Raw genomic sequence first — 27,338 nt, 5'->3', positions numbered from 1 at the left:
GCGCAAAGTATTTAAGTTAAACATACAGGGTGGCTGATGAATATTGCTACAATGATGAATATTGCTACATTTTTTTTTCGGTGTATGGAATACATTTTTCTTTTATTCATGTTAAATTAAATTATTAAATTAATTATTAAATTATTATTAATTAAATTAATTAATTAATTAATTAAATTAATTATTAAATTATTATTATTAAATAGAAAAAAAGTTATTACATTTTTTTTTGGTAGCGGCTTTCATCAGCCACCCTGTATTGACCCTTGAAGGACAAACGGTTGGGCAGATAGACACGCAGACAGGCAAAGTGTGAGACAAACAGACTGACAGAAGGGCTGATGGACAGACGGACTTGCGGACAAACGAACGGACGGACAAACTGACACAAGCAAACAGACGGACATTTAGACACAAAAAACTTAAATACCGACAGATGGACGGACAGATAGACGGCCGGACAGACGATCATACACATGGACAGTCGGTCATACGCTTACGCATGGATAGGGAAATAGAGCTAGGAAGATATTTAGAAACATAGAGAAATTCAAGAGAACAATTTAAATGTTTATGATGAAGGTAAGTTATACAAAAATTTTCATTATTTAAAAGAAATTCTAAGAGTTTTGAATACAACTTTCAGGTATAGAAGTTAGTTACGCAACCGGCACAAGTCTAATCTGATGATTGTTATCGATGATTGGAACTTGCTTTCAAAAAAGTTGAACGTGCTATAGATTTCATAGTAAACATTTTAACCTTTGACGAGCAGACAATCGGACAAGAAACAGACGGACAGATACACTGACAGATTGAGCGACAGAAAGACAAACAGTTAGATAGAAAAACTGACAGACGGTCGGATGGACAGACGGACAGACGGACAGATGGACAGACAGACGGAAGGACAGACGGACGGATGGACAGACAGACGGATGGACAGACGGACGGATGGACAGACGGACGGATGGACAGACGGACGGATGGACAGACGGACGGATGGACAGACGTACGGATGGACAGACGGACGGATGGACAGACGGATGAATGGACAGACGGATGAATGGACAGACGGACGAATGGACAGACGGAAGATGGACGGACTGACAGATTGAGCGACAGAAACACAAACAATTAGATACAAAAACTGACAGACGGATGGATGAATGGACAGACGGACGAATGTACTGACTGACGAATGGGCGGACGGGCAAACGGACGGATAGACAGACGAATGAATGGACAGACGGACATATGGGCAGACGGACGAATGGACAGACTGACAGGTGGACGAATGGACAGATGGACGAATGGACAGATGCACGAATGGACAGACGAACGAATGCTCAGACGAACAAATGCACAGACGGACGAATGGACAGGCGAAAGGAGGAAAAGTCGGACGGACAGACGTGCGTACAGATGTACAGATAGTCGAACGGACAAATAGCGAGACAGACAGCCGGACATACAGGCAGTTAGACAAACATATAGGCAGATGGGCGTATAGATGGACGGATAGTTTGACAGGCAGATAGATGAATAGACGGATGGATGGACTGAAGGATTGAGGGACCGACAGTTAAACAGATAAAGTGACAGACGGATAGACAGACAGACACGCCGACGGACGTACAGACGTACGGATAGACGGACAGACTAGATAGGAAAACTGACAGACAGACGGACGAATGTACTGACTGACGAATGGGCGGACTAGCGGACGGGCAAACGCACGGATAGACAGACGGATGAATGCACTGACGGACGAATGGACAAGCGGAAGGAGGGAAAGTGGGACGGACAGACGATCGCCCGACGTGCGTACAGATGTACAGATAGTCAAACGGACAGATGGCGGGACAGACAACCGGACACACAGACAGTTAGACAAACAGATAGACAGACGGGCGCATAGATGGACGGGCGTATAGATGGACTGGCGTATAGACGGGTGGATAGATAGACGGCTAGTTGGACAGACAGAGAGATGGATAGACGGACGGAAGGACTGAAGGTTTGAGGGACAGACAGTTAAATAGATAAAGTGACAGATGGATAGACAGACCGGCGGACAAACAGACGTACGGATAGACGGGTGGACAGATAGACAAAGGGACAGCCACTCATACCCTAGATCAGACGGTCATACCCATGGACAGACAAAATGCAAATTTGACCCTGAACATTCCTTTAAGGAACTGTAGCAAACTTCTCATATATCAATGAGTGCTGTCAGATTCAAGTTTAAGCTCTATGATAAGGGGCCTCCTTTCGAACAGCGTGCCGCAGGGCGACACCTCTTTAGGGAGATGTTTTAACCTGACATAGAATCTTAAATTTCGCCAGCATTAAGAGGGGATAGCCACCCTTGAATATTTTTTCTGATGTTCCAATCAGGATTCGAATTCAGGCGTTCAACGTCATAGGCGTACATGCTAATCTCTACGCTACGCTGCCCATGGACGGACGGACAACACTAAAGGGTTAAATGTGTTTTCAGGTCAAATCTGAGTTTTGTTGTAGCTCTGCCAAATTCAAACGACTTCGCTGGTGACACACCTTCCTCATTTAAAATATGAAAAACATCCCGAAAAGCTCGAGACTAAATGAAGCATTACGATCAGGATTACATATATATGGGGTCTTAAACAAATACTTTAAGGTGTTAACAAAATCCCGCAATTGGTATTCGCTCTTCCCATGGTCAGGTGTATATAAAGAGACATGGGCAACATTTTATGACAGTCGGACATCAAAAGTGAGTTACACCTACATGGTCATACAGACAGACAAGCAGACGATTAGACAGAAGGGCAGACAGTTTGATACACTTTGCAATGGTGGCAAATATAGTGGTGTGGGGCATAACAACAAACGCATAAGACTATCTACTTTAAAAACTTCATATTGTTGTAGGTCTTTGTTTTTGTGAATAATATTCTGCTGACGTCATGCCTTATGCCTTATTCCAAAAACAATTTTATTCACATGCAAGCATGGAAATAAACCGTTTTAATTTGATCATTTAAACATAAGCCCATTGAAATTAAGCCTAAAAATATGCTACGGCCACATACAGTTTTTCTTCGGACATGATATGATGAAGGAAAATGGAATCAATATTAGACCACAGCGGGAAGCCATTAACATGAAATATAAAACAACTCAACCAAGCCCACTCTATGGGATGGTTTCCGAAAAATACTTTGCCCAGCCAAACACCGATCAACAATAGTCGACATGTGCACATAATTATAGACTCAGCAGCATAAATAAAACAAAAAAAAAAACAAAAACATGAAACAAGATATATGAGCCCACTACCCTCCTCGATGCTACAGAAAAAAGCATGACCTAGCAACTTCGCTACATGGAGATTCATTTTCATTGTTATATAACAATTTTCCAGCTCATATCCAGGTATTACATAACCTTTCATTTGGCAAAGGCTAAAAATAGACTTATTTCGCTTAGCTTTTGAAGAGCACGTCTGTCAGTCATCTATTAAATGGGGCTAGAAAACGTCACTGCAATACGCAAATGAATAAAAGCGAAAGAGATCTATGATTTCTACAACTACCTACTGCCTACATCATGCTGCGGAGACCACCCAGCAGCATACCCTGAACTTTTAATGTTCTCAGAATGTCAAAAATTCAGTGAAACGTGCTTTTAAAGCGGATCACAATGAACAGCAAAGCAGAGCTACACAAGCACAAACAAAACACTCTATCGCTGAGTTATTAGAATAGAAATGCTACAAGCCAATACACTGAAAAAAATACAAAAAAATTTTATATGAACCTAGGGTCAGGTTTACATATAAGTGGCAGTTCAATTCAGCCTCATGCAGACACATATTCCACAATAGCCATAGGAATCAAAGCCGCTGATAGAAATCAAACCCTCGACACTGACCCCAATATGATATTCTGAGCTCACAATCAACTCAGCTACATCTTCTTCTTCTTCTATTATATAAAATGAAATGGGGGGGCGGGCCCCCCACCCTCAAAAACACGACCAAGCAGGACACATTAACCGCTCTGAGACAAAAAATTATTTTTGGTAACTGAGGGCCAATTTACCGATTGGGAAAATGTGGATATCAAATGAAATCTATTTAAAGGTAGAGCCCAATGCTGATATGAAAATGTATTCCTTGGTGTCTGAGGCGCTTCCCCACCCCCCAAAACCCTCAACAGGACATGTTTACCGATTGGGAATATATGGGTATCAAATGAAAGATATTTGGAAGCAGATTACACACGTATCATAAGAATTTGGTCCAAGGTGTCTTGGGGGCCTCCCCAATCCAAAAAACCCACCAAACGGGATTAATGTCCAACATCACAAAATGGGTATCGAACAAAAGGTCTTTGGGACTTGACTACGAATCTGGTATGTAAAATTAGGACATAGTCTGGGACCCTGCCCACCCATTCAATACCCTTCAATAGGACGTGTAGTTCGATCGGGACAATATGTCATTTAAAAAAAGGTCTATGGCAGTATATTTCGAATCCCATGTTGGAATAAAGACTCAAGTATCTGGGTGACGCCCTACCATTCCGCAGGACAATGGATCGCGGCAATAAAAGACTCAAATAAATTGTCATTTGGTTCTTAGCTTGGGTCGGCCAGACCCTTTCCTCACAATAAATTCTACGCCAAACCCACAAAAAACGCCCAAATTGGGCACATTACTTAATAACGGATATATGGGACATGGTTTGTTTGTTCCGTATAGACTGAAAAACGGCAGAACCGATTTTCTCGAAATTGTCGCATATTATGTAGGTTGGTCTGGAAGATAATCATAGGCTATATAATTTTTCGGTATCGGAATGTGGGTCCAAGTACCCAGCGGGGCCCCCCAACTCCAAAACTCCTCTAAAAAGAGGACTCAATATTGGACTCAAATGAAAAGTATTAGGCAGTAGATTACAAATATGACATAAAACATTAAGTCCAAGTAATGCGAGGCCCACTCCCAAATGGGTATATTAGCCGACCATGGCTATATGGGACTCAAATAAAAGGTATTAGGGTGTAGATTACCAATATGAAGTTAAAATTTGTGTTCAAGTCTAGGTGGCCAATGAGTGATTCCCGATTCAAGTTTAAACTCAATAATAAGGAACCTTTTTTTATTGCCGAATCGGCCGAACGGCGTCCCGCAGTGCGACACTTCTTTGGAGAAAATTTTTTAAATGACCATGCATGGCATTGTGCCTCGAAAATCTCGCTAATATTAAGAGGAGATAAGCACCGCCTTGTCCGATGTTCTCGCCAGGATTCGAACGCCTTCATAGGCTACACTGGCACCATCTCTATATCCGGGGGGGAGAAGTGTCACCACCCTAAAAAGATATTAGAGAGTTAAAGAAGGCGCAGCGGAGCTGTCCCGGTTCGGCTAGTAGGCCTATATAAATAAATCTTGGTGTACTACAATTTCCAGACTACGAACTTTTATGCTATGGCCAATCAGAAAATATTTAAGCTCCATCGTCTTCCCAAGGTTAGACAATTGTTATGCTTTACCAACCTGTGAACCCAACTTCTAGTGGCAATCGAAACTTCGATCCCCACACTGATAATCCAAACCCTTTACCATCCCAGCTAATATGGTGTTTTATTGTGAGCCCTACAAAAATGATTTTTTCTATTTTTTCTCTGAGTGTAGCTACAAATGAGAGACAGGGTATGAATACTTAAACCTACTATTAGGCCAGCTATAGAGAGCTATGGTTATGCTATACCACTACAAAGGCAAAAAATCCACACCAACACTAACACACATACAAATTGACATATGATTTCTGCCAATCTGACAGGATTTAATGTACAACCCAACCATTACCAACAAACAAACCCGCCAGCCAGCCAGCAAACCATCTTTGGCATTGGATGCTAAAGCTGTGCGGGTAAAGGTGAAAAAGATACATGATATGCTTTCGTATCTACTCAAATTGAAGGCATAAACAAAGGACCATCAAGCAGGCAACCAACCAAACCACCAACCGACGAACCATACAACCTTCCAAACAGGATATGTATCAAAGGGACTCGTTTGTTCCCTCATTTGCTTCGTTCATTGTTGCTGTGTAGAGGTTTTTTTTCGGGGGGGGGGGGGGGGTTGGGGATTGGGATAGCTCAGAAGTTTGTCTCTGTTAACATTTTGGTTGACTGACTTACATTATATTCCCATTAATTTTTAATGCCTTTGTTTTCAACCTCATATTTATTGGATTGCTCTCTGTGTGCCAGAGATTTGATGTATCAAACAAAATATTCACATATATGAGAAATTCATTAAACGAAAAGGCCAACAGCATGTTATAGCCTTGCAGTTTTAAAGGTTGATTGGAAAAATTATTTGAAAATTTATAGAATTTCAGAAGGAAGACGGATTGAGATATGTTAGATATGTTTTCATATAAATTCAAAGCTCTATTACTCCTAGACCTGAGAAGAATAGGGAATCTGTGAAGGACTTGGATACTACTCAACTTAGATTAGGAACATTAGATCCATAGTATTCGTCTAGAAAAAGGCAGAAGAGAAAATGAAGATGGAGGCACACAAATTGAGATACACCACACCGCGGTGTAAAACAGATGAAATGCCAAATGAAGCCAACGCAAAAGACAAAGAATGTTTGGAAAACAAGCCGGATCGACAAGAAATTCTCACCGGTGAAAGTATGTTCCAGTCAGCCAATTCAAGCCTCTACAAAACTCCAGATTGACTAAAAAACAAAATGACTGGAGTGAATCCAGACACTCAAAGAAGTGTTCAATCATTATCACGTGTCTTCTCCTTGGAATCGAGGGGCAGTTGCCAACTCTCCTCCTCTCCAATACACCCTTAACCTGCAGAAGTCTGCCTTCCACTGCTTTCAGCACGAGGTCAAAGTCCTGATGTTGCGGTAACCAGTCAAAACTCTTATCAGCAGTCCGAAGTCATGCTTCCTAAACCCCAGTTAAAAATATGCACTGTTCCGCGAAATGCTCGTCTACAGGGCCTTTGTCACCATGCAAGCCACAACATAAGCATTACCTTATTAGCCCAACCATCGTAAAAGGCATCCGCCCTACAATGAAGATCGTTCAGGAGAAGGCTCACTAAATCCGTAGAAAGATCAGTGCCAATCAGCTTTCCATTCCTGGCCAGCATCCATTGTCCCAGTCCGGGACACAGCACAGCCAAACAGCCTTTCCCAGCTAGCTGGCAAGCTTAACTTCTTCGAATGTTAGCGTGCTTTCGACAGACAGACAGACGGACGGACAGAGGGACGGACAGAGGGACGGACAGAGGGACGGACAGAGGGACGGACGGACAGAGGGACGGACGGACAGAGGGACGGACGGACGGACAGACGGATGGACGGACAGACGAACGGACAGAGGGACGGACGGACGGACAGACGGATGGACGGACAGACGAACGGACGGAAGGACGGACGGACGGAAGGACGGACGGACGGAAGGACGGACGGACGGAAGGACGGACGGACGGAAGGACGGACGGACGGAAGGACGGACGGACGGAAGGACGGACGGACGGAAGGACGGACGGACGGAAGGACGGACGGAAGGACGGACGGAAGGACGGACGGAAGGACGGACGGAAGGACGGACGGAAGGACGGACGGAAGGACGGACGGAAGGACGGACGGAAGGACGGACGGACGGAAGGACGGAAGGACGGAAGGACGGACGGACGGAAGGACGGACGGACGGAAGGACGGAAGGACGGACGGACGGAAGGACGGACGGAAGGACGGAAGGACGGAAGGACGGACGGACGGACGGAAGGACGGAAGGACGGACGGACGGAAGGACGGACGGACGGAAGGACGGAAGGACGGACGGACGGAAGGACGGACGGAAGGACGGAAGGACGGAAGGACGGACGGACGGACGGAAGGACGGAAGGACGGACGGAAGGACGGACGGAAGGACGGAAGGACGGAAGGACGGACGGAAGGACGGACGGAAGGACGGACGGACGGAAGGACGGACGGAAGGACGGACGGACGGAAGGACGGACGGAAGGACGGACGGACGGAAGGACGGACGGAAGGACGGACGGACGGAAGGACGGACGGACGGACGGAAGGACGGACGGAAGGACGGACGGACGGAAGGACGGACGGAAGGACGGACGGAAGGACGGACGGAAGGACGGACGGAAGGACGGACGGACGGAAGGACGGACGGACGGAAGGACGGACGGAAGGACGGACGGACGGAAGGACGGACGGAAGGACGGACGGAAGGACGGACGGAAGGACGGACGGAAGGACGGACGGAAGGACGGACGGAAGGACGGACGGACGGGCGGAAGGACGGACGGACGGACGGAAGGACGGACGGACGGAAGGACGGACGGAAGGACGGACGGAAGGACGGACGGAAGGACGGACGGAAGGACGGACGGACGGAAGGACGGAAGGACGGACGGAAGGACGGACGGACGGAAGGACGGACGGACGGAAGGACGGACGGAAGGACGGACGGACGGAAGGACGGACGGACGGAAGGACGGACGGACGGAAGGACGGACGGAAGGACGGACGGACGGAAGGACGGACGGACGGAAGGACGGACGGACGGAAGGACGGAGGACGGACGGAAGGACGGACGGACGGACGGAAGGACGGACGGACGGAAGGACGGACAAACGGAAGGACGGAAGGACGGACGGACGGAAGAACGGACGGACGGAAGGACGGACGGACGGACGGACGGAAGGACGGACGGACGGAAGGACGGAAGGACGGACGGACGGAAGGACGGAAGGACGGACGGACGGACGGACGGAAGGAAGGACGGACGGAAGGACGGACGGAAGGACGGACGGACGGACGGGCGGACGGACAGACGGACAGACGGACGGACAGACGGACGGACAGACGGACGGACAGACGGACGGACAGACGGACGGACAGACGGACGGACAGACGGACGGACGGACGGACATACGGACGGACTGACAGACGGACTGACAGACGGACGGACAGATGGACGGACGGACATGGCTGGATAGACTTAAAATGTCATGACGATGGGGTCTTAGATGCATATTTCGAGGTGTTACAAACAGAATGACGAAATTAGTATACTCCCATCCTATGGTGGAGGGTATAAAAAGGTTTTTGGGTTTTCTGCTATTTGGAAGAAACGAACGTTCTGCTATCATGAACGTCATGGAAAATTTCTGTGTCATTGGAAAACATGGTGAACTAGCTTTTTTTTACTTTATATGGAATAAAAGTTTCCTTCGAATACCAGCATCGTTCTCTTCTTTCAAAAACCATTTACTTAAACCTCATATTGCCATTGGTTTAGAGGAGTTTACACGATGAGGCGTCCCCCAAACACATGGCCCCAAAATAGGTTATCAAATTCGTTTTCTAATCTCAAATAGCTTTAATTTAAGCCACATATTGGCATGTTCGACAAATTTTTTCGATTTAGGGGATGTTTTGGGGAAGGGGTGATGCCATAAATACATGGTCCTACATTTGCATATCAAATTCGTAATCTACTCCTAAATACCTTTATTTGAGCCCCATATTGCGATGGTCTGTAAAAAATTGCTGTTTGTGGGGTATTTTGGGAAAGGGGTAGACTTGCAGAAAATTGGTCCCGAAAGTGGGTATCAATTCTTGATCAACCCCCATTTAAGCCCCACATTGACATGGTCGGTAAATATCCCCGATTTAGGTCATGTTTTGGTGATTGGAGTGGTCCCCCAAACACTAAGCCCGGAATATATATCAGCAACGTGCTCTATTCTCATATATCTATATATCATTTATTTGAACACCATATTGCCATTGGCCTCAAAATTGGATTACAAATTCGTTTTCTAATCTCATTTAAACTCCTTATTGCAAAAGTCAGCATATATGTCCGGTTTGGGATATTGGCCCTAAAAATTATGAATATTTAGTTCCACTCTCTTTAGGACCCAAATTGTCTTGGTGAGCAAATACGTCCTATTTGGGGGTTGTTATGGTGGTGGGACGTTAGTTAGCCCCTAATGTTGATATCAAATGCGTGGTCTACTCCTACATACCTCTAATTTGAGCTCCTTATTTTCATAGTCGGCAAACATCACCGGTTTGGGGGTGTTTTGGGGAATGGGCGGCCACTCAGTGAGTTGGCCTTGAAAATATATATCGGATTCATGTTCCACTCTAAAACCCTCTATTTGAGCCTCATATTCCAAAAGTCAGAAAACACTTACTAATTGGATGCTGTTGTGGGGGAGGCGTGGCCCCATAGACACTTTCCCCGAATATTGATATCAAGTTCGTACTTTACTCCCAAAGACCTTTCATTTGAGCCACATATTGCTATGGTCGTAAATTTGTCTCCTTTGGGGATGTTTTTGATGAGAGCCGGCCCCCAATAACTTGGTCCCATATTTGGATATCAGATTCGTATTCTACATTCAATTACCTTTTATTTAAGCCCCATATTCGCATGGTCAGTTAATAAGTCCAGTTTGGGGGGTTTTTTGGGCAAGGGGTGAACCCCCAGAAACGTGGTCCCGCATTTGGATATCAGATTCGTTTTCTACTCGCAAATACCTTTCATTTGAGTCCCATATTGCCATGGTCGGTAAATATGTCCGATTTAGGGGTGTTTTGGGGCTTAGGGTGGTCCCCCCAGAGCACTTGGTCCGACAAATATATATCAGATACGTTTTCTTATCCTTAGTACCTTTCATTTGAGTTCCATATTGTCGTGATTGGTCTAAATGTATATTTGGTAGGTTTTAGGGTGGGGCAGCCCCCCTAGGTACCCCATCCGAAATTTGAATACCAAATTTTTATTTTTAGGGTACTATATGAAGGCACACAAAATTTCACCACCCATCTCCGAGATCTGGCGTTTTTGAAAATTAGGGTAAGGGGGAGGGTCGCCCCCCCCCCCCCCCCTTCAGATATCGAAAAATGTAGTACCCTATTTTCACCACGGGGTCATTATGCACCATCTATAAAAATGTCAAGAAAATCTGTTCAGTCGTTTCTGAGTCTATAAGGAACACACAAACAAACCTACAAACAAACACAAATTGATTTTTATATATTGTAGAAGAATAACTAAACGTGGCTAGCAACGGTTTCTTTCGACCTTCGAGGACATCAAGCAAGAGGAAACTGTTGACAATCTGATGTGCGGGACAACCAAACTTAGATCCACTGTAGGTTCTCATTTCTTTGAAGATGAAGATCTGGATGAGCGTATGTGAATATTCGCTAACAATTAGACTGATGATGGACTACCAGATGTCAGTATATCACTCGCAATAAAAGACTGATGATGGACTACCAGATGTCAGTATATCACTCGCAATAAAATCTAGCAAATACTCTACTTTGTAGAATCCAATTTTAAAATTTTAGCTTAAATCCAAAAATACCTGCAATTGCCCATATGTTTTGTATACGCCTTATCTTTTGCTTACGTCCTTTATTATTTATTCATGCAATCACATCAATATAACAAAAGTAGACTCTTACCATAGAGATAATTACATGGAAACATGCTTAGAATCAATGCCAAAAAGGAAAAGAAAGAAAAACCTAACAAGAAAACCTAAATTTTTTTTGTTCAATTCTCTCTTCTCTTGAAACAAGTATCAATATTTTTTTGGTAATTATTTTGATTGACAATATGACAGCGACATATTCTAGGAATGTAGAATGAGAAGTCATTCATCTCACTCTCCCTCTCTCTCTCTCCCCTCTCCAAATGGTACTTGAGAACAAAAATCTCAAGAGTTGTGTTGAAAATATACAATTCCAAGAATTTGTTTTATAATTCCAGCCATGCAAATGTCAACCATAAGTAGGAAAAGAGGAAAAAGAAAGTACCTCACTCTCAATATGGAAATAAGAACTCAACCCTTTTGTGGAGGGCGGGGGGGACCCCAAATAATAAATCTATAACATTTCATAGCTAAATAGCTACAACGAGGGAGTAGGAGAGAGAGAGAGAGCGGGAGAGAGAGAGAGAGAGAGAGAGAGAGAGAGAGAGCGAGTAGCACTATGAAGCACATTGCAACATGTAAACGAACGTGACTTTAAGCCATTTGAAATTGATTTAAATCACCAGGCAGCCAAACTGCCAACCGAGCCTTCTACCCCTGCACACAGATCACCCAACTAATGGCACACAAAAGAATTTTGAGGACCTGTCGCAAACATCCCACGCAATTTTCTAGGCAATTAAATTAAATATTCAAGGGCAAAAAAATATTCCCATAATTCATTAACACCTCCCCTACTTGCCAAACCCTTTAACGCCAGCCACCTGCACGTGTAACGGAAGGCTCCAAATAAGCAGCGTGTATGTGAGTGTGTGTGTGTATGTGTGTGTGTGTATTATTTATACAATTTACCTTAGGCATTTTGTTATGGGAAAAGTGTTGCATTTTGCACACAAAGCTTTAAAATGCGTTTAAGGCCACAGAGGTCTATAAACGATTGAGCGCACTAGCCTAACGAATATTCAAATAGCGTGTCCCATTAATCTTTAGCACCACTTAATGCTCGAATCTAAATGGCCATAATGCTAAATGAGCGGTGGAGGTTGGACGACGATTTGCCATTGAATGGGTGTGGGCGGTGTTAATCAAACATCAGACGCATTAAGCGACTGCTGATGGCTAAGTTGAGTGGAAATTTTTAGTATTTTATCACCACAAGAGAGCAGGTTTTAAAAACGAAGGGCTTTAAAGTGGTGAAGTTTTTAGTCGATTAAATATTAAACATAAACAAGCTAAAGAGTATTGGCGGGAACCCACCACCCTGGATTCAGCCAAAACTTTATAAAAATAAACTAAGTTGTAGCGAATAATTTTATTCTACATACCAAACTTCTGTCATACCAGCAAAAATTAAAGCTTCTAGGAAGCGAACAAGGATGATCGAGAGACCGGTTTATATGGGAGCAATATCAGGTCCTAGATCGATTTGGACCAGTAGCAACGGGCCAGATAAAGGAGAGGTCGGTTACCGGAAGTAGTAACTGCAGCCATTGAAAGAATCGAAAGAGAGTCAGTGAAAATGGGTCTGGCAGTAAATGGAGATAAGACGAAATGGATGGTTTCAACTCCCAAAGCGCTTTGTACAATCGAACAGATAAAGAAAATGGATAAAGTTGGGAACCACAACTTTGATATGATATCTACCTCGGCACCGCCGTAACCGAAACGAAAGACACCAGTTTTGAGATTAAGCGACGAACATTACTGGCAAACAGATGCTAGTTTGGACTAAGTAGGCAGTTTAGAAACAAGGCCACCTCTCGACAGACGAAGATTACACTATAGAAGACATTGATACTACCCGTGCTGTTATATGGTTTTGATCCATGGGTACTTGTGAAAGCAGATGAGGCAGTGCTTGGAGTATTTGAGAGAAAGATTCTTCGTACAATATATGGACCAGTTAATGGAGAATATAGGCGACGTATGAACCACGAGCTGTATGATATCACGGCTGCGTTGGGTAGGTCATGTTGTCAGAATGGATGAGGAAGCTTCAGCAAAGAAGTCTTTTGAAGGCAAACACGGTGGTACATGGTGGTACAACCCGGGAAGACCAAAAGCCCGATGGAAAGATCAAGTGGTGGGAGACACCTCGAAACTTAGTGTCAAAGATTTTAGAATGAGCGCAGAAGATCGAGGCGCTTGGAACGGTATTCTGCGTTCGGCTAGTGGAACAAATATTCTGTCATAGCCAATTAAAGTAAGTAAGTAAAGTAGATCGATTTGAACTGTACTTAGCACAGCTTTTGGAAATCACAACAGAATACTAAGTTCCAAAATTTCAGCCAAATCGGAAAAAAATTCTGCTTGTAAGGGCTCAAGAAGTCAAATCGGGAGATCAGTTTATATGGGAGCAATATCAGGTTATAAACCGATTTGGACCGTACTTGGCACATTAGTTGCAAGTCATAACAAAACACTTCGAGCAAAATCGGACAAAAATTGCGGCTTCCAGGGGCTCAAGAAGTCAAATCGGGAGATCGGATTATATGGGAGCAATATCAGGTTATAGACCGATGTGGGCCGTACTTAGCACAGTTGTTGGAAGTCATAACAAAACACTACATGCCAAATTTCAGCCAAATCGGACAAAAATTGCGACTTGTAAAGCTCAAGAAGTTAAATCGGGCGATCGATTTATATGGAAGCTATATCAGGTTATACACCAATTTGGACTGTACTTAACACAGTTGTTGGAAGTCATAACAAAACACTTCGTGCAAAATTTTAGCCTAATCGGATGAAAATTGCGGCTTTCAGGGGCTCAAGAAATCAAATCGGGAGATCGGTTTAAACGGAAGCTATATCAGGTTATAAATCGATTTACGGTCGAACTTGGCACAGTTGTTTTAAGTCATAACAAAACACTTCGTGCAAAATTTTAGCCTAATCGGATGAAAATTGCGGCTTTCAGGGGCTCAAGAAATCAAATCGGGAGATCGGTTTATATGGGAGCTATACCAGGTTATAGACCGATTTGGACCGTACATAGCACAGATGTTGGAAGTCATAACGGAACACTACATGCAAAATTTCAGACAAATTAGATGAGAATTGCGTCCTCTAGTGGCTCAAGAAGTCAAAATCCAAGATCGGTTTCTATGGCAGCTTATCATGTTATAGACCGATTTGAACCATACTTCGTACATTTGTTAAAAGCCATACCAAAACACCTCATGCAATATATCAGCCAAATCAGATGAGAATTGCGCCCTCTAGTGGCGGTTTCTATGGCAGCTATATCAGGCTATTGAACGATTTCAACCATACTCAATAAAGGCATGTAGTATTCTGCGATGACTTCCAACAAAAAAAAAAAAAAAATAAGAAAAAGTTTTTAAAAAAGTTTAATGGTAAAATTTTTGTTTAAAATTTTTTGTATAAAATTTTTGTTTATAATTTTGTATATAAAATTTTTGCCAAAAAAAGTTTTAATAAAATTTTTGTTAAAATTTTTTATCTTTTTCAAATGTTTGGCTTTTTAACAGCCGGTGGTGCGTATCAATTTCTGTTTCATTGGTTTTCAAGTCGAACTAAATGACCAAGCGAATGCAACACCCAAAGTAGAGATTGCTAAATGAGTCTTGAAAGAAAAGAAATTGCCAAATCACCAGACAAGACAGGACACATGGTTCCTCACTGGTGGACATCGTGAACTATGTCCGTCCGTCTGACCGGCCTATACTGTTTTAAGGGGCCTCATTGCATAAAAAGGGCGAAAGTTCTGATATTGACTGTGAACGGTACGAGCGTCAAGGGATCTCTTCGAAATTCTGGGTAAGAAATGAGTCTTTTGTGCATTCAAAAGAAAAACAGGGCTATATGGCAGCTGCATACCAATATGGTCCGATGTGGCTCATACTCAGTTGTTCTGGAGTCCATGCTTTTCACTGTAACCGCGAAAATTGGTATCGAAAGCGTTTTTCTGATCTCAATCCATTAAACCCGGAGATCGCTTCATACAAACTCTGCACGGCTGTTTATTGAAATCGCGACAAAAATACGACTTTTATATACTCAAGGTTTCTTTTCGGGATATCGGTATAAGTGATTTCAACAACCAGATGGACGGACATGTCTAGATCGTCTATGAATATAACGAGGGGCTAGTATATATGCTATCTTTGGTTGCAAATGTATAATTTGATGTGATGCAAATGGTATCGCAAAATGACCAACTCTTCGGTGGTGGGTATAAAAACATATACCGCGTTCTTGGCTTCTAGAACATTTGGTAGGATTTTTCTCAAATTTTGGTAGGAAATAATGTTCTTAAGTGGCAACACTGGTCCCAATATCGACAGCTATAGTCAATGGTAAAGAAGTTTATTTGAACAATTTGTATATCACATAGTACCACCGTGGTATAATGTGGGAGAGATAACATCATCATCGACAATAAATCTTCCCACTCACATTTATTCATTGTGAAGTACATTAGTGCCTACCTATTTTTTTATTTTGTCTCAACTCTTTGTTTCTTCATTATTCCTTCATTCTTTCCTATAGCAGCTCCTTTCGATACGTGATTACAAAACTCCCTTTAAGCCCCAGCCCACTCAGTTCCATGAGACTAACCCCACCCTGTAAATGAGTCTGCTGCATTCATTTGTTGGGCTGTCGTAGAGATTTGTTTTACCTAATCCCCATACAGACGTCCGCAAAATGTACGAAGGAAGGAAATGTTTATGTTTGCCTTCTGTCACAGCAAAAGGATATTCCTGTAAAATGTTATACAACAAACCGAAATCCTTACAACACCAAATATGGTTGTAATACCACAATTACAGCCATCAACACCAAAAACAAGGGATCCCAGTCGCCGTAGGAGTGGGGTTAAGAGGAAAAGAAAACAAAAACAAATTCTAATTCTAATCCCTTTTGTAAGCCTGGCAAAGTTTGTTTTTGGCCTTTCTTTTTGAGGCAGCCTGCCGTTTTCATTCCTTGGCTGCTCGCATGCTTAACGCACACTCACATTAATTTCAAAACCAGACACAGCCCGCCATGTCATTGTGTGTGCGATGGTTAGGCAGCTATGGATGTTGGAAGGTTTGTGGTCATTTGCGTGTGACACAAGGATTCATTTTTATTAAGTGCAACACTTGGCCAAATTGATTTCATGATTAGATCTGATGATGAGTTTATGCCTTAACTTAAATACATCAAGACCAGAGTTGCCAAGGTGGAAAAAATCTACACTGGAACAAAAATAAAATTGAAAACATGTAAGAGCGTGCCAAGTTCGCCCGGGCCGAATCTTATGTACCCTCCACCATGGATCGCATTTGTGGAGTTCTTTTCCCGCCATCTCTTCTTAGGCAAAAAAGGATAAAAGAAAAGATTTGCTCCGTTATAAGAGCAATATCAAGATATGGTCCGGTTCCGACCGTCCGTCTGTCCATCCGTCTGACCGTCCGTCTGTCTGTTGAAAACACCCTAACTTTCGAAGGAGTAAAGCTAGCCGCTTGAAATTTTGCACAAATACTTCTTGTTAGTGTAGGTCAGATGGGCTTGTAAATGGGCCATATCGGTCCATGTTTAGGTATAGCTGCTGGTTCAAATCAATCCATCACCTGATCTAGCTGTCATATAAACCGATCTTGGGTCTTGACTTCTTGAGCCGCTAGAGGGCGAAATTCTTATCCGATTGAAATGTCATTCTGCACTACGTGTTTTATTATGGCATCCAACAACTGTGCCAAGTATGGTTCAAATCGATTCATAACCTGATATACCTGCTATATAACCGATCTTGGGTCTTGACTTCTTGAGCCTCTAGAGGGCGCAATTCTTATCCGATTGGAATGACATTTTGCACGTCGTGTTTTATCAAAACTTTCAACATCTGTGCCAAATAAGGTTTAAATCAGTCCATAACCTGATATTGCTTCCATATAAACCGATCTTGGGTCTTGACTTCTTGAGCCACTAGAGGGCGCAATTCTTATCCGATTGGACTGAAATTTTGCACGTGCTGTTTTGGTATCACTTCCAACAATTGTGCTAAGTATGGTTCAAATTGGTTCATAACCTGATATAGCTGTTATATAAACCGATCTGGGGACTTGACTTCTTGAGCCTCTAGAGGGCGCAATTCCTATCCGATTGGAATGAAACTTTGCACGACGTCTCCCGTTATGATATCCAACAACTGCGCGAAGTATGGTTCAAATCGATCCATAACCTGATATCGCTGCCATATAAACCGATCTGGGGACTTGACTTCTTGAGCCTCTAGAGGGCGCAATTCCTATCCGATTTGGCTCAAATTTTGCATGACATATTTTATTATGACTTTCAATAACTGTGTCAAATAAGGTTCAAATCTATCCATAACCTCATATAGCTGCCATATAAACCGATCTGGGATCTTGACTTCTTGAACCTCTAGTGGTCGCAATTATTATCCGATTTGCCTGAAATTTTGTACGACGGATCCTCTCATGACCGTCAACATAAGTGTTTATTATGGTCTGAATAGGTCTATAGACTGATACAGCTCCCATATAAATCGGTCTCTCTATTTTACTTGGGGCCCCAAAGGGCGCATTTCTTATTCGAATTGGCTGATATTTTATACAGGTCTCCAACACATAATTTAATTGTGGTCCGAACTGGACCATATCTTAATATTGCTCTAATAGCAGAGCAAATCTTTTCTTCAACCCTTTTTTTTTGCCTAAAATGAGACACCGCGCATATAACTCGACAAATGCGATCCATGGTGGAGGGTATATAAGATTCGGCCCGACCGAACTTAGCACGCTTTTACTTGTTTTTTGTATATAAACATGGCAACACTGTTTCCGAAGTCGATCGTTCTAATAGCAGAGCAAATCTTTTCTTCAACCCTTTTTTTTTGCCTAAAATGAGACACCGCGCATATAACTCGACAAATGCGATCCATGGTGGAGGGTATATAAGATTCGGCCCGACCGAACTTAGCACGCTTTTACTTGTTTTTTGTATATAAACATGGCAACACTGTTTCCGAAGTCGATCGTTCGTTGCTGGTAATCAATCTATGTCCATTTGCTTGACTAAGACATCAACATTGATTCGATTGTGTTTAATTTAAAGGATTATTATTTTCACCCAATGGCCTTAGAAAGGGCCAAAAGGATTGTGGTCAATACCCCTAACGAAGAGAATGCAAATAAACACAAATAATTGTGTGCAGCCTTGTTAAGGAAACTTTGAAATGACATTACAAAATAATTAATTATTATGCCGCACTTTAGGTGGTAAAAAAGGAAAGAAATTCATTTGTATTCCCTTTCTTGTGCTGATTGTATTCGAGAGAAAAATGAACGAAGCCCAAAAGGAAGCAGGAAAAAAATAATAAATACCTCCAACGGCTATTGTGGCTCGTGTTGCCTCCAACGAAGAGGGCAACGAGGGGGAGGTACTTTTGAATGGAATTCGAGGTAATTACTTTCAGCACTACTGTTCTTCAGTAGCCGAAAGCGTAATTTCGGCCACCTAAAATCACGCACCATTTCAAATGGTTCGCCAAACGGAAACTTTCCACAATTCGGCAAAATAACTTAGAGGGGGCGGGAGTAATGGGAAATGTACATTACCGGCAAGAAAGAAAAACATTAGATTTATTTTCAGTTATTCTTTGGGCAGATGATGTTGGGGGCTTGACCCCCTTTCACTACTTCGCCGCCATATATCAAAACCATCAGCAAACTCAGAACAGCATTGGACGTGAGGACGTTCGAATGGTCGTACAACAAACGGATGAACAAACGGACGAACCATTTTCCTGAAGTGTACATTAGAAAATTAATTTATCACTTTAAGTTTCCTTATGAAACTATGGCACAAATAAATTAATTTACCGTATCAGGGCCGTTAAACAAAAAAGGCATTAATTAGCTAAATGGGGCCAACAAACAACGTCTCATAAAAGCCATTCAAAATTTACTTGGCAAAGTCGTTAGAAAATAAAGTTTGGGCTCAATTTACAAAACATATTGAAATGAAATCAAGATGGGAACATCTTTAACTTTTCACAACACCCCCAAAAGATGGCGTGCTATGTTCAATTCGAATAAATTCAGCAGGCATTGTGAAATTGTTTGAGGACTAGTACGACATAGACCATCTGCTAATATAGCCACAAAAAAAAATGATTTGTAGCATATTCAGCTCTATTATCAGCATACAAAGACATGACTTGTATCATATTTCAGCTATATAATCAGCTTACAAAGACATGATTTGCCGGAAGCTGCTATCACCCAGCAGAGGCCATAGGTCTACTAAAAACTAGATCCTACAAATGCTTTTATGCATGTACCATTACTGCAGACCATAGCGGCAAGTACACCAAACAGCAGAAAAACTGTTCAAGGGTTCTTATCGACTTGCAAATCCTGGCAATTATTCTGATACCTTAAGCTAAGAAAAATGTCTCTTCTTAAACCTGTCACACTCTTTAAAGACTCACCTTTGAAAAGATGTTATTTTACTAATGAGCTAAAATGACAGAGTCGAACAATGCTCTTTGGAAAAAATTCTTCCCTCTAATCTCGCAAAACCGTAACCTTAGAAGGTCGCCATAAAATCCAGATGACTGTCTGATCGCAGCTTGGTCTGGTAAGACCGATTACAAAATACACGACCTGTTGGGTCTCCAATGGACCTCAAAGCGCTACACTACACCTTAACTCCATTGAGGATGGAGAGGCGCTAGAAAGCTGAGAGATACTGTATAGCTCATAATCATCACGCCCATTCTACTGAGTTCCAAACGGAGGTCTGTTTATAATCAAAAAGTTTCCTAAATCCAACCACACTACAGGAGGGCACATGGACTTTAAAAGGGCGCGCCTGAAAGCCAAATAGGAATCTGCACAGATAAAAATAATTTTGAAAAGCAACAACTTTTGTTGAAAATCAACTACAAAATTTGTAAATTTTCCTGCAACAAAACAAATTAAAATTTTTGCAACTCAAAATACAAATTGGGTGTTAGCTATTATTCGCTTACGAAGCCAACAACCTCAAATCGAGAGATCGGTCTATATGGCAGCTATATCCAAATCTGGACCGATATGAGCCGAATTAAAGAAGGATGTCGAACGGCCTAACACAACTCACTGTCCCAAATTTCAGCAAAATCGGATAATAATTTTGGCATTTATGGGCCTAAGACCCTAAATCGGCGGATCGGTCTATATGGCAGCATTATCCAAATCGGAACCGATCTGGACCAAACTGACGAAGGAAGTCGAAGGGGTTAATACAACTCACTGTCTCCAACTTCAGCGACATCGGACAATAAATGCGTTTTTTATGGCCCCAAAAACCTAATACCTAGGTATTGGTCTATATGGCAGCTATATCCAAATCTGGACCGATCTGAGCGATATTGCAGAAGTATGTCAAGACGCTTAACTAAACTCACTGTCCCAAATTTCGGCGACATCGGACATTAAATGAGCATTTTATGGGCCCAAAACCTTAAATGAAGAAATCGGTCTATATGGTAGCTATATCCAAATCTAAAGCGATCTCAGCCAAATTAACGAAGGATGTCTAAAGGCCTTACACAACTCACTCTCCTAAATTTCAGCAAAATCGCATAATAAATGTGGTTTTTATGGGCTTAAGACCCGAAATCGGAGGATCGGTCTATGTGGGGGCTATATCGAGATATTGTCCGATATAGCCCATCTTCGATGTTAGCCTGCTTATGGACAAAATAAAAGAATCTGTGCAAAATTTCAGCTTAATATTTTTATTTTTAAAGACTGTAAGGTGATTTCAACAGACGGACGGACATGGCTAGATCGTCTTAGATTTTTACGCTGATCAAAAATATATTTACTTCATAGGGTCGGAAATGGATATTTCGATGTGTTGCAAACGGAATGAAAAAATGAATATACCCCCATCCTTCGGTGGTAGGTATAAAAAGAAAATCTATGTTAGCAATTCTGTACTACTTACAAAATTTTTAATAGTTTTCCATTCTACCCCCCTAAGCTCACGTCTGGTGTCGTGTCCCCTCCTAAGTACCGGTGTCTGTTAGCCGCGAAAGCCGGGCAATGACATAGCAAATGCTTCAACGACTCATCATCTTCCCACATGTTCTCACTTGCCGCACCGATTTTGTATAAGTGAGCTCATAGTTCACCAAAAGCTGTAATGAACTCCTTCTTACTTCCTTTCAGTAATAGCCTAGTCCTCTCACGATCCGATCCCCCCACAGGATTTTCGCCGTCCTATCGACTGTTTGTCGAGCGTTTGTCTCCCACGCCTTTAAATACGACAGCGTCGACGAAAGTCTTCGGGTTAACCAAGTTTATCGAAGTCAGTTCTCTGGCCTTCACCGCCAAATCGTCTGCCCTTTCATTCCATCTTACTTCGTTATGGCTCGGTACTCAAACGATGCGGTTTGTGGAATCCTCAATGAAGGCATTAATATTCTTCTTATACTGCAAGACTGTTCGTGGCCTTAATGTCCTGGTTGTTATTGCTCTTATGGCCGTTTTACTGTACGTATAAATGTTCACACTCGACGTCCTTGCTTTAATACCACATCACCTCACACATTCCATGATTGCCCGGATCTCTGCTGCAGGACCGTATCATGGTCAGGCAGTCTAAAACAGATCTCAGTACCTGGGTTCTCAATGTAGACCTCCAGCCCCTTTATGTCCCCTAGCTGTGATCCATTCGTGTAATATAAACTTCCAGACGGCAATTCTAAGGTTACGTCAGTCCAAGACTGTGCCGCTGGAACCCTAGAATTGCAAGACTGTTTAGGACATTACCGTCCTGCTTACTATTGCCCTTATGGCCATTTTACTGTCCATAAAAATGTTCACACTCAATGTCGTCACGTTAGTAGCGCACCACCTCATGCATTCCGCGATCTCCCGGATCTCTGCCTGCTGGACCGTATTATGGTCAGGCAGTCTAAAACAGATCTCAGTCCCTGGGTTCTCAATGTAGACTACCTGGTCCACTCTGTCCCCTACCTTCGATCCATCCGTGTAACATAATCTTCCAGGCGTCAATACTAAGATAAAATCAGTCCTAGACTGTGCCACTGGCAGCAGTGCCTAGCACTCGACCTCAAGTGTGGTTTCAGGTATTCGATCGGAAACCTGTTCCCTTCCTTCCAGGATTTCTATTGCCGCCTCGGTTATACCGCGATGGTTTGAGCTGCTCCCATCCTCAATCCATTCTCCCATCGCCTTAAGTCTCATAGCCGCAAGGGCAACCTCACAATTAATTTGTATGTCAATGGGTTGGATATCTAGAATAGTCTCCAGTTCCCTTAAGGGTGTGGTCCTCATCGCTCCACCTATGCCAAGACAACATGTTCTCTGAACTTATTGTAAGGTCCTAACGTTGCACTTTTCCCCAAACTACTCACTGTTTTAAATTTCAGCAAAATCGGATAAACAATTTCAGTTTTTATTGTCATTAGACCCTTTGTCGGAAAATCGGTCTATATAGCACCTATATCCTAATATGGTCCGATTTGGCCCGTTGAAGACTTAACCAGCGTGCATCAAAAAGACATATATTTGCCAAATTTAAGCTCAATATCTCGATTTTTGAAGCCTGTAGAGTGATTACAACAGACGGGTGGACAGACAGATAGACGGATAGACTGACAAACGGATAGACACACGGCCATCGTTAAACCGTCTTAGATTTTTACGCTGATCAAGAATATTTATACTTTGTAGGGACGGAAATTGATATTTCGATGTGTTGCAAACGGAATGACTAAATGAATTTACCTCCTTTCCTAGGGTGGTGGGTATAAAAATCAGTCCGATCGATGCATTTACCCACTTTTACTTGTTTCCCTACCGCCAATTGAAACTTGCCTTGAATGTGGCCAAAAGAAGTTGACGATTTTGACATGACTCTTAGTTTGTTATCGTACTGGTGTTATTCGCCGTTGCGAAATACCTTTTTTTCAGCATAGCCTTCCGACACGACTCGCACCACAACAGACGAGGAAATATCTCTGGGACTAGAATCTATTGCTTTTCAGTTTTTAATTGAGGCAGATTGATTGCTACATGTCAGTCCAGATTTTTAAAATGCAATGCAAACAAAAATCTCGAACATCTGCTCTTTCACAAAAATGTAGAAAAAGTGTGTGGATAAGGTGATTTCCATAGAACTTCAAGCATATGAAAACTTTTTTTAAGGTATGGTTGTTTTTGTGCAAGGTCCCATACTATTATTATAAAATTTCTACAAAACTTTATGGATGGCTGGCTGCCTCACAAATATCTTAGTATTTGTGAGGAGATTTTTATCCCCTGATTTTTATACCCTACACCACTGCGGTAGTACAGGGTATTATTTTTCTGATATTCCAGCGTCTTTGTTAAACATTTCTATTTATTTTTTTTCTAACAAAATTTTTCGTATGGAGTGTCCCATATTCTTCGGTTTTTTTATTGCCATTTTATATTATGCCTTCAATTCTTTTGTTGCAAAACAATTGTAACTATTCGTTTTTTTGTTTGAGTTGCTTACGGAAACCATTGTTTAAGCCAAAAGGCTAAAAGCGAAAATAAAATCCATTGAATCGCCATAAGTCAATACAACATCCTGCTATACTCAAACACATACATCGATACTAAGAGCTTTTCTTCACAGCAAATGTTGAATAAAAAATGGACATTGGCTAACAATAGCGACAAAAATTGGCATACAAATGCCATGTTCTGCTTTTTTGGTAGAGTTTGCATGCAGGGTGATGGTAAGAAAGGGGGATGTCACACTAAAACGATGGCATCCAACTGGCCATTGGATGATGTAAGACTCACGTGAAGGCCATGTCTAAAAGAATTCCCCAAAACGAAAAGGTAGTGGAGATAAAAAAGTAAAGCTGTCAATATTAAATTGTCAACATTTCAATCGATGACAATGGAAATAAAATTTTGGAAACACAAAAGGTAATAAACCGGTTGCAAACCGGTTGGATCATACTTGGCCTGCATGTTGAAAGTCATAAAGGAACAAAACATGTTTATTTTAAACAAGTCGGACAAAACTTGGGTACTCAAAAAGTAAAATCATCGGATGAAATCATATAGAGGTTTGTATATCCATTTAGTTGGTAGTAATATTAAGTTCTAGGTGTGGGGCAACCAGATGACTTTCAACGTGCACGCCAAATTTGATCCAAATCGTTTTACAACCTGGAATAGCAGACCTATAAACTAATTTTCTGAAATGACTTTTTGAGAAACTGCAGGATTTACTTCTTCTCCGTGTATGTTAAATCTGACCTAGTAACTTCTGTATTTGCTCCAGTTGTGCCCTCTTTATACCCTCCACCATAAGTCTAGTCATTCCGTTTTTAATACTTCGAAAAATTATATCTGCGACCCTAAAAATATACACATTCTTGATCGTCGATCTAGCTATGTCTGTCCGTTAGTCTGAGTAATTTCGATTTTCTTAATATAATCGTGTTAGTTCAAATTTTTCAAAAACCTATAAGTTCGATTATTAAAAATCGATAAATTTGATTTTTATTAAAAATCGATAAATTTGATTTTTATTAAAAATCGATAAATTTGATTTTTATTAAAAATCGATAAATTTGATTTTTTATTAAAAATCGATAAATTCGATTTTTATTAAAAATCGATAAATTTGATTTTTATTAAAAATCGATAAATTTGATTTTTTATTAAAAATCGAAAAATTCGATTTTTATTAAAAATCGATAAATTTGATTTTCATTAAAAAAATTTTGTTAAAAATCCATAAATTTGATTTTCACTTAAAATCGATAAATTAGATTTTTATTAAAAATTGATGAATTTGATTTTTATTAAAAATCGATAAAATTTGATTTTTATTAATTTCGGGCACAAATTATGAATTTTTTATCGGATTATGACGAAAGATGGTTCGGTTTACATATATACCCGAGGTGGTGGGTATCCAAAGTTCGGACCGGCCGAACTTGACGCCCTTTTAGTTGTTTTCTGATGTTCTCGGCTGGACTCGAACCCAGGTTTTCAACGTCAAAGTCGTACATTATAACCTCTGTACTACGGTGGCTTCCGATAAATTAGATTTTATTACAAATCGATAAAGTCGATTTTTATTTTTTCATTTTGTTAAAATCCATCTTCAGAAAATTTATTTTCATTAAAAAAATTATTAATCAATTTGTTTTCAATAAAATCAATTTTAGGCATAAAATCGATAAATTCGATTTTCGGCACAAAATCGATAAAATCGATTTTTATCATAAAATTGGTAGAATTTCGATTTTTGGACAAATTTTGGATCTTTCAACAAAAACAGATAAAAGTCGATATTCGCCGAAAAACCATCAGAAATCACATTGGCGGTTGGGGGAAAAAAGTTATCCACTGTAAATTGTGCACAGATACTTCCTATAGATGCAGATTGTTGGGGATTGTCAAAGGGCATATTGGTTCAAATATGGATGTAGCTCCAAATAAGACCATAGGAGGCAATCGTAGCGCAGAGGTTAGCTTGTCCGCCTATAACGCTAAACGCCTGGGTTCGTTCCTGCAAACTTCATTCCCGCCAAGTTTAACCAATTTTTCTTTGTTTTAACTTAAAATTTTGTTTAACCACCATAACACTTGAATAACCATTTGCTTGGCTAATCATTCAGGCTCATCACTAAATGACAATCTTAGCTACCACAAAATGCCTTTTCAGCGTTATATTTGACCCCAAACTTCTCATCATCATTAGCATGGTCATCATCAAACACTTTGCCGGGGTAAATGCGCAAATTTGCCATTTCGTACAGGAATTACGCCAGTGTGTGTGTGGTTTAATGAACCGCAAAGAGGGGAATATTTTAGGAAAATGCTATACCATGATACTGTGCCGGCGATTACTGTCATAAATTCGCATGACATGGTCCATGGCAAGCGCACACACACACACGCACTGACACACTCCCATATAAATTGACGATGCAATATTTGGGGTTAACCTCGAAAACCAAAGACCATGGCAAATAACAACGCAAATGCCGCAAATACTCACTCAATACGAAATGTCGATGTGAATGTGAATCCCCCATATGCAATAACAATTGGTTTTATGTTGTATTAACATTTCATGGCTTTAATGATGGATTTTGCCATAAAAACGACTGCAAATGGCACAAAGGCTAAAGACAAATAAATCGGTACACAGCCACCTACTCCGTGTCTATGTGTGCTAGCCAAATGACGGCTGAAGTATTTCTCCCTGACTCAACGCAACGCATTAAATTTGGACGTAATTACCAGCTTTTGGGCAAATCGTGTGTTGGTAGGGATGGTTTTGGGGCCATCCATATCGACTTTATTTGCCCCATCATGATGATGTATGACTTACCATAAAGACGATAATCGTCCATAAAAATCCGTTTGCAGACTTTTTGGTTCCAGTTGAACGTTTGTTGTTGGGGCTGATGGTGCCACGTCCATTTGCTGCTGATGCTGCTGATGCTGCTGCCTCCAATGCAGCTGCTGTTGTGTTGGTCCAGTGCTGTGGGTTGTTGTGGGTGGGTTGCTTAGTGACCATTTTTGTTTCGAACTAAAATGAAACCAAATAATTACTTTTAATGAGTTTGCTAAAAACACACAATGAATTATTTTCACAGTAATTAGACTCTATTTGGGTTTCAAGTGTTATTTTTTGGAAAATAGAGTACGGAGGTGTAAGGATAACTGTTTTGAATATAAAGTTTTAAAGGGTAGTTAGTAAATGTAATCATG

The 27,338-nt window shown here is 41.6% G+C and overlaps 1 protein-coding gene across 3 annotated transcripts in view; it reads right to left on the bottom strand.

The window, feature by feature from the left end:
• Positions 1-27,047, bottom strand: part of LOC106085695 (ADAMTS-like protein 1) — an 89,566-nt gene extending 62,519 nt beyond the window's left edge. For all 3 annotated transcript variants that reach the window (XM_013250080.2, XM_013250164.2, XM_013250240.2), the window contains exon 1: positions 26,956-27,047. In XM_013250080.2, the coding sequence (XP_013105534.2) occupies positions 26,956-26,958 (3 nt within the window). In that variant the 5' untranslated portion in view covers positions 26,959-27,047. The remainder of the gene's footprint in view (positions 1-26,955) is intronic.
• Positions 27,048-27,338: the final 291 nt, after the last annotated feature.

The sequence above is a fragment of the Stomoxys calcitrans genome, chromosome 3 (genome assembly GCF_963082655.1).
Source record: "Stomoxys calcitrans chromosome 3, idStoCalc2.1, whole genome shotgun sequence".
NCBI classification, from domain to species: Eukaryota; Metazoa; Arthropoda; class Insecta; order Diptera; family Muscidae; genus Stomoxys; species Stomoxys calcitrans.
The sequence above is the reverse complement of the archived record's forward strand: the minus strand, read 5'-3'. Positions and strand labels throughout refer to the sequence as shown.